Source organism: Buceros rhinoceros, unplaced genomic scaffold, assembly GCF_000710305.1.
Source record: "Buceros rhinoceros silvestris isolate BGI_N320 unplaced genomic scaffold, ASM71030v1 scaffold20246, whole genome shotgun sequence".
In the NCBI taxonomy this organism is placed as follows: Eukaryota; Metazoa; Chordata; class Aves; order Bucerotiformes; family Bucerotidae; genus Buceros; species Buceros rhinoceros.
The window spans coordinates 22,938-31,767 of NW_010416040.1; the positions used below are offsets into that span (position 1 = coordinate 22,938).

At 53.4% G+C, this 8,830-nt stretch overlaps 1 protein-coding gene across 1 annotated transcript in view; it reads left to right on the forward strand.

Annotated features, from left to right (window-relative positions):
- Positions 1 to 7,401, forward strand: part of MTMR14 (myotubularin related protein 14) — a gene marked incomplete at its 5' end in the record, with an annotated part of 25,717 nt that extends 18,316 nt beyond the window's left edge. The window contains 2 exons of the mRNA XM_010137666.1: positions 6,352 to 6,507; positions 7,281 to 7,401. Of these exons, the coding sequence (XP_010135968.1) occupies positions 6,352 to 6,507; positions 7,281 to 7,401 (277 nt within the window). The remainder of the gene's footprint in view (positions 1 to 6,351; positions 6,508 to 7,280) is intronic.
- Between the last annotated feature and the right edge of the window lie 1,429 nt (positions 7,402 to 8,830).

Sequence of the window (8,830 nt, forward strand, 5' to 3'; positions counted from 1 at the left end):
AATAGGATGGGTTTGAGTTGTTGCTAGGGCTCAGCTCTACATCCTCCGTAAGATGGAACGCATCTCCCAAGAGGAGAAGAAAATACTGGAGAGAAAACAGTTCATCTTGGGGGCTGCTTTTGTTCATGACAGTAGTGCCACCGTTCCTGTGTGTGGTCTCATGCCATTCCCAGGACCTGACAAGGCTCTTCAGCGCTGGGCTGGTAGTGAGCTTGCAGCAGTGCTGTGGGAGGAGAGGTTTATAATGCTTCAGCCGATCTCCGCTCTGTGAGAGTGAAGAGGAGAGACAGAGTAGGCAGAAGAACACCACGGGAAGGGGCTGAGCACAGTCCCTGGGATTTGCGTTCCAGGGGGTCAGAACTGGTGAAGCCAGCACTTACGCACAGCACTTACTACACACTAAAGCACAGCCTCTGGCTGTCTGGATGAGGTGTGTATCAGCTTTTGGATGGTTGTCAGGTGTTGAGAACTGGCTCCTCCAGGGACTGAGGCAGCAGGCAAGCATGATGGGGAAGCTGGTTACTTCCAGGCCAGAGTCCCTGGGGTTGGCTTTTCCCTATGCCGAATAAACATCCCCGAGAGGTTGCAGTATTCTGTCACTGTAAGAGGCAAATGTTCTGTGAATTCCACTATCAACATTTTCTGATTTGTTTGATAGCTTCTACCATGGCACGGAGCCTCTATAACCCTTCAACACAGCAAAGTAGCACCAGCCCACTCCAATCCCAGTTAACTTTGCTGAAGAAGGCAGTGTGAAGGGCTAGGCTAGAGAAAAAGGGGATAAAAAGGGAGCAAACGCCTTGCATGGCCTAGAGCCAAGAGGATAGGAGAAGGCAATCAGCTGTGACACCGAAGTGGTGAGATAGCTGTACACAAAGATGGTTAGTCCACTACGCTTGTGCTGGCTGGAGACTGTACACCTCCACTCTCTATCTCTGGTGTCACCTGGGTTTGCCCTGCTCCTCTCCCTGTGCAGGCTGGAGGAAATAAGCCTAGAGACCCTGCAGGGAGTGGGTTGAATTGTCAAGGCAATGGCTGAACTGAGCTTCTCTTTCAAACCAAGTCTTCTGGCACATTGATGCCGCTTTGTCTCGCAGTCCATTGACAGATCAGTCAGTCTGTCCTGGCTGCCTTCCCTGGGGTAATGCTGCTAACAGCTCTGCTAGCGAAGGGCTTGAGCAGTGCACGGCCTTGTCGGACGCTGACATGTCTTGCACTTCCTGGGGCCTGAACATGGTGTGTTCTCTCCAGAGAGAAGGATTATGTCACTCCACTCGGCTTTGGTCTCTCTGCTTGGACTGTGTTAGTCTGAATTTGTCTGGTGAGCTCCACACAGGTAACGGATATCACAGTACCTTCAGCCACCGTTTTCCATCCTGAAGGATTGTGGGTGGAGAGGAGTATATCTGTAATGGAAGGAAGAGGTAAATTCTGTCCCTTCGCACCCTGAAAAACGGTGGAATTAGGATAGAAAGGTTGGAGCCCAGCCACTGATCAGGATGCCAAAAATACCTTTATCTCTACAGTGCTGATGGCAGGTTAATAGCCAAGGCTCTTAAGATGAAGAAACTACTGTACTTGACATCCTACTCCTCTGGTTGTGTGGCCATAGCAACAAAACACTCAACCACTGCAGCAGCAGTTGAGGAAAAATGGTTGCTTGTAAAATGCCAGCAGGGACCTTCAGGTAGTTCATGGGAACGGCCCACCCGGGTGCTGGTGGGCAGGGAGCTCCAGAGGAAAGGGAAGGCAAGCAGCAGAGAGAGATGAGCAGGGCCAGGGGGCAGAACTGGGGTGTCCGAAATGAAGGAGTCTCAAATGTGAGTCAGGCAATGGGAGCAGGCGGTCTGCTGCTGCCGTCACCTCACCAGCCTGTCCTCCGAGTCCTGCTCTGATCCAGAGGTGCTGGCTACCTGTAAATCCCGGGGTGGTTCCTGTTAGGTAAAGCAGTGCAACGGCAAATTCCTAGCTGTCTTTCTAGCTGAACCCAAAGTGATGGTAAGATCACGTCTGCCGAGGGCAAACATTCATAAAGATCCCGCATAGATTATTTGCAGAGCAGGACACGGTGCTGCTTGTTCTACAAACAGAGAGCTCTGAGTACAGCAGAGAGTGCCTGGAATTGAACTCCCTCCTTTGCAAGCCACGTTCTGTGTTTGCATTTGACACTAACAGTCCAAGCTGTGTCCCATGACATTGCAGACTAACCCTGTATCTGTGTCGGGGATTTAGCATGTGTGTACACAGCACTAATGTGGATTAGAAGCTGGATAATCTTTAGTTGAATGCGCTTTTGCTAAGTCAATTAAACAAAACCCAGAATACTGTGATCTGAAGAGTCGAGATCTGCGGGAGTTAAATCACGGAGCTTTGGTCGACAGGCACAGAACTCCCTTCCTCAACAGGCTGCAGATGGTTCAGCTGTGGGTCTGGAGGGAGTGTGGAGGGGACAGAGAAGCTGCTGTCCCTTAGCTTTGGGTGATTTGTGGATGGCGAGAAGGCTGCCTGCGCACTGCACGTCCTGCTCCCTGCAGCCACCGGCTTGGAAGCGGCATCTGCGATATGACAACTTGGGATAGCGACCGCAGCAGGACAGGAATTGTTTATGGGAATGTTTTCTGGAATTACTACACGACTCTGCCACAGAATTGGCTTGTGGGCTGGCACGTGGCCATGCTGCCATCGAGCACAGTTGGGCTCGCAGCAGCCTGGCTGTGTCGGCTGTTAGGGCACTGACACGGCCTGCAGAGAGCTGCTGGGATTCCGCCAGGGCTCACGGTACAGCTCTCTGCCAACACGTCCCACGCAAAGGTGGGAAGGGCTGCCCTTTCCTCCAGGTTGCCACAGTCTGTCTGTGTGTCCAGTACCTACTTAGTGCTCCAGTTTGAGGCACAGAGCATATGCTGGCAAAGGAGCTGCTTCCCAAATAGTCCTGGGTGTGCAGAACTAGGCAGGTGAGCGGGGGAGCACGGGGCAGGACGAGAGCCTAGCTGTGGGCACTTGGCACCCATCTCGGTTACGTGTTAAGAAGGGTCCCTGACTGTTGCTCTGCCTCCAGTGTTGGCTCTCCTCCGGTGAGCGAGCGTCCGTGTGCTCTGAGATACTCTCATCTTGTGCAGCATGTTGCACGGGAAGCGCTGACCTAATTAAAAGGATCTGTTCCAGGCTAGGAGTTGCCAGTTATGGTCTGCTAGAGGTCCTTCCTTGTGTGAAGGAACAGCTTGCAGCTCATCTCTGTTTTGCTAATCTAATTTTGTTAATCTTGCACTTTTGAGGGAGTTTCTTCCCACTCGTGGACCTGAAGAGGTGGGTGTGTGAAGCTCACTTTCATTCTCTTTCTGTCTGCCATTCGATGTCTGTGGCAGAGGCAGTGACTTGAAGACTTGCTGTGTCTCAGCTCCCCTAACCACGTCAGCTTCGCCGTAGTCATCCAGCTGCTTCCCAGGACCCTGCGCTGGCCAGCTTCTGGCATGGCTGAAGTGTGTGCAAGTCTGTTGTTCGTATAGATTTGGTCCCAGCAGCCCCAGCGTGCTCCGGGAGCCTCGCTGAAGCCCTTTTTGGGCCGCTGCAGCCAGACTTTACAAGGAGCCTTCAGGGGTAGAAATTACAGGAAGACTTTCACCTCTGGCATTGACTGGATTACACTGGGATACGGTGACCTAGCGATCTGGTCTTGATCTCAAGCCAAACTGAGCTGTTAAGAAGCTCTGCTGCCCTTGCAGTGCAAACACAAGACTTCGCATGTCGTGCCTTCCCTGCCTGTCTGCCCCAGCCTTGACTCCTGCTGTCTCTTAAGGCTGCTCAAGGTGCTTGTTGGTTGTGACACTTCCTCAGGAGCCTCTCCTGACAAGGCGTTGGGGACAGAGGGTACCTTAGCTCTGCTGGCTTGGTTCAGAAATCTGAGCCAGGAGAGAGACGATGTGGACTCATCACAGAGTCAATCAGTTTATTCAATTAATCGACAAGTGTTTGTTCTGCTGCCTGGAGGTGCAACTCAGAACTGGCTGCCTTGAACTCCTGTGCTGTAAGGTTAGATGTAACTTGAGTAAGTTTGCACTTCCCTGGAAGCTGAGGCCACATGCCCAAAGCAGGAAACAATCTGCTCACCTTCTTTAGCACAGACTTATGTGACTGGTGTGGTTGATGATACTGGGCAGAACGACGTTTTTACTGTCCCAGGGTCATGTCTTACTCCTTTGCTGGCCATGTGGGCACAGTCTCCTAGGCAGGCTTCTGGTACTACTCTCCCTTTGTGGGAACTGCAGAGCTCTGCTCAGGTCTCTTCACCGTCGCCTGGAGATCATGCCATAGCCCAAGACCTCCTCTGCTATCCAGACTTGCTCTCTTCTAAACCTTTGTTTCTGCCTGCCCCAAACCTATCCAGAGTTCAGCAGCTCATTACTTTTCTGACAGAATCACATCCCTGTCTACTTTTAGCCCAAGCCCGTTGCCTATAGACCTCTTTACTACTTTAGCTCAAATTCTTGTCACAGCGTGTGACACTCCTATTTTTCTTGTCTGGCTGTGCTGTGCTCTCAGGGAGGTGACATCCTCCTCTGCACCGAAGCAGTGTTCCTCTATGCTTCTCCTTGGATTCCTGCACTGTTCCCACTGTGCTTCCAGCATGGCACTGTGCTCTGAGCCCAGACTCTCTGCCTGCTTTCCTCCTTTGTGCTGACTTCCTCGGCTTTATCTTCCAGAGGCAAGGAGGTGGGTAGATGTCACTGAACAGCTTCTCCTTTTCCCTTATGAATTCCTTACATCCCAGGGAAGGTTATCGCTGTCTGATCTCCAGAAGATCTTTCTAAGAGTACACGCTGCAGTTCTGTTTTCAGTGAAATGCCCTCGTTCTTACCACGGCGTTAAGCACTCTAGGAAAAACACCCCTTTGTAAGAAGGGGTTCTCCCAGCGCTCTGAACCTCACTCCTTAGTTCATCAAGCAGCCAAAGAACCAGAGCTGTGCAAGGCAGGAGAAGCTCTGCTCTTCCTGTTTTCTGCAGTGATGCCCTTCCAGACAGTGGTGATACCCCCGAGCTGCAGCTGCGGGAGCATCAGCGCTGCAATGGGAAGCTGATGTGCAAGGAGCTCTGTGACTTCCCTTTCTCTGCGCAGACACCTCAGGACCACGATTCACATTTCCCAGACTCGACAGTATTGATCAGACCAGTTAAATGGCAGGCTTGGAATTAGATCGAGATTGCAAACAGGTTTCCTGCTGTGCAGCGATCGCCACACTCGCCTTTCGGTCCCGCTGAGGTCCTTCTTGCTGTGGGAGATCCTATCTTTCTAGCTGTTCTCCTGGTCTCTTGGGGAGCAGCTGCAGTGCACCACTGCTATTCTTAGCTGTGAAGACAGTGTGCAAGTACCTGGCCCAGCAGAGCTGGAGCTGGCGCGCGGCGATCCGCCCAGCAGATCTCAGATAAATTATCCAGAAGATCTTGGTGGTGTGTAATTGAGTAGCTCTGCCACAGGCTGTGCTTCCAGCTATGTACTCTCTGCTGTGCAGCGAGGCACAGTAATTGCTTGCTCCCCAGAAGCCAAGAGTTCTGGGTTCATCTCAAGTGATTGTGCCCTTTTCTCCAAGATTTTGGAGGGACTCCTCAGATTCACTTACCCGATGCCGTGCTTCCTCCTTTCCTGGTGGCAGGTTGCATACATCACACAGTTATCTTCCCTTGGCTATTTTATTTTTTCTATCCTAAGGATGTTTTTCCACCTGGCTTCTGGCACAGTCCATTCTTCTTACACAGGAATTAAAAGATCTTCAGATGCTGGTACAGGGGGTCCCCTGGGGACATCTTGAGCGGTGACTGGCTCTGTTCAGGTCTGGTGTTGATGCCTCAGGAGTGATCTCCTTTCTAACAGCTGCTGGAGCAAGGATATTTAAGTCTTTCTCAGCACTAACCAAGTCACAACCTTGATCTCCATCAGGCCTTGCCGCTGCCCTGGCATGTGCTAACAGCTACAACAACCAACGGGGCGATGCCCCCTGTACGACATGATGTCCACATCTGTGAGGGGCTCGGGGCAGGACATGCGTCTTGCTAGTGGGTTTCGCAGTTCTGCATGGCCATCTGCTTCTTGCTGGCTCTGTCCCGTCGCGCTCCCAGTGCCCTCCTGCTGCTTCGTCGGCCCCAGCCAGCTTGGCTCTCCCCTTTCAAAAGGCTTTCAAAGGAAGAGCTTGGCCTGGGGCCCAGCCAGAGCTGCATGTCGCACCCTGGTCGGAGTGTCAGAGCTCCTGGCACAGGTGCTGCTGGCGGTCAGCCCGGGCCGGCTCCTGACACCAGTGTTAGAGTAGGGCGTGTGGCTGAATGACCTGACTGATCGCACCGTCTCTCTCTCTGCCCCAGATCGGCGGACCATTCTCTGCCCGGATCTTCAGTTTCCACAGACTTTGGCAGCTGGCAGATGGTGACAGGGTGTGGCAGTATTCGGGAGCAGGCAATCCTGAGCGCAGACGCCTCTCTCCCTTGCAGCTTCCCGGATGAGTTCTCTAGCACTTGCCTGTAAGTGTCTCAAACGCAGGATCTCTCCCTGGGTCCCTCAGCTGGCTGCGAGCACTGGAACTTCATCACCCTGGCACTTCTGGAGAAGCCATAACAAACTGGCCCGTCTTCCATGCTCTGCATCCACAAGTAGTCACGGAGCCCCCTTGGCTTATGCTGAACTCAGAAAGAAAATGGCATTTTCTGTCCCTCATGATGGGGGGGCGCTTTGCTTTCTGTAGGAAGAAGAGACTTTCTCTCTTCTCTGAAGACACTGAATTTGCGCATAATTGAGTGATTTGGAGGGTGCATGCTTGTCAGGACAGGACTGGTAATGCAGCTTTTCTTGCTTTTGGATCTTGCTCTTCTCCATCTCTCTGCTCAGGTCAGATCCTTGCTGCAGTGAGAGGGGCTTTCCTTCTGTCACCCCGCTGTTGTCTGACCAGGCACAGCATTGTTTGCAGGTGCTGTGTCTGGCCAGCGCAGAGCGGAGGAGACCCTGCACCCTGCTTCATGGCTGGGAGGCACATGTTCCTCTCCAGATAGAAAGCCACCTCTGTGGAAGCTTGAAAGACAGGCGATGCGCTTTAATTGCTGTTAGAGGGGAACCTTGGCTTGTGCCTTCAGGCTGCAGACTCTCAATCAAGGGACTGAAATGGCAGATCACGGGCTGTCTCTAGCTAGCTGTGCCGGAGCGGTGCTGACAGACGCTTGCAGGCCCTTACGGAGATCTGAGAACATGCTTCGGAGGCAGAGGGCAAGCCATGTGAAAACCAGCATCTCCTGTGAGACAGGCTGGCTGCCCTGGCTCGCGTGCTCGTGTGGCTGTGTGCTGTGCCACTGAGCAGAGCAGCTGCCGCCCCAAGTTACGGTGAAGCTACAAGACTCGTGGACTGGCAGATCAAAAAATCATGAGAGATGTTGGACGTGGCCTGGCCAGGATTTGCTCTCCTCCTTTCCTGAGGACACACTGAGCTGCTGCTGCAGGTGTTTGGAGATGGGCGAGGGAGCAGAAGGAAGACGGGCATCTGAAGTAGTGGCTGCCTTACTGTGCCCCGAACCTGGCTGTGCTTGGTGGCTGCTGATCACCAGCGAGTTGTTGCTGCCTTCGGAGTCGAATCTAACATCCGAATAGCGGATTCAGTGGAGAGACATGCCCTGAAGCTGAGCTCTGAACCTACCTGTGCTGGGACTGTGGTCTCGTGGGGTTTGGAGTGCAGCTGCTGGGGGCAGCCGGGTTCGAAGGGAGGGACGGCAGTGATGCTTCTCCCTTGGGCGTGCAGCAGGTGCTGCGAGTGCTCTGCCCTGCTCAGCTCTGTACCGGAGCTGTGGGGTGCTCAGGGGCTGGGGACTGCTCAATCGTGGGTGCTGGGACCAGGCACTGTCTGGAAGGGATGAAGAGCAACCAGAGATGCTGTGCTGAGCTTAACAGGGCCTCTGCTCTCGCTCTGCTCTGTATCGGCTCTGTTTGCTGAGGAGCCCACTGTGGCTTTACCCCAGTTTTTTGCAGCCCAGCACAGTATGTTTTTGGAAAATTAAATTCCATTTAAGTTCCCACTTTACATCTCAGCTGGCAGCAGCTCGAGGAAGGTACGCTTTTCACAGCCTACTTCTCGTGCTTGTGTGGGGCTTGTCAGGGCTTACTTTGAGCTGGGGCTTTGACAGCCTCCTCTCCTCCTGCACCCCAAGCTGCAGAGGAGCGGGCAGGCTGTGGGAAGTGTAGCAGGGCAGGGTGCCGTGGGTTGGGCAGGGAAGCACGACATGTCTCAGCTGGCAGCAGCTCGAGGAAGGTACGCTTTTCACAGCCTACTTCTCGTGCTTGTGTGGGGCTTGTCAGGGCTTACTTTGAGCTGGGGCTTTGACAGCCTCCTCTCCTCCTGCACCCCAAGCTGCAGAGGAGCGGGCAGGCTGTGGGAAGTGTAGCAGGGCAGGGTGCCGTGGGTTGGGCAGGGAAGCACGACATGCCTCCCCGATTGAACCGGCTTGGTGCTGGGCAGTGGCCGGACACTCGTCCCCGCGCTCTCATTCCCTGAAAGAACCCTGAGAGTCTAAACACAAAATTTGCCCTGTGAGGAGGTGTGAGAGCCAGAAGACACGGGACCTCACTGCTGCACGCCCTCGCTTACCTCTGCCTGTCACATTTAAGAGCGCTGCACTCGGGGGCAAGTAAGTCCTGCTTTCCTGGAGCTTATTTTTAATGCGAGCAGGTTCGCGAGTGCCACGTCCTAATTATGTTTCCAAAAAGCATCTTTTTGATGTGTTTAGGTGTGTTGCCTTTTTCCTTTGCCCTCTGGCTTCTCTTTATTATCAGGCACCGTAAACAGCGGCCCGATTGGCTTGCTTC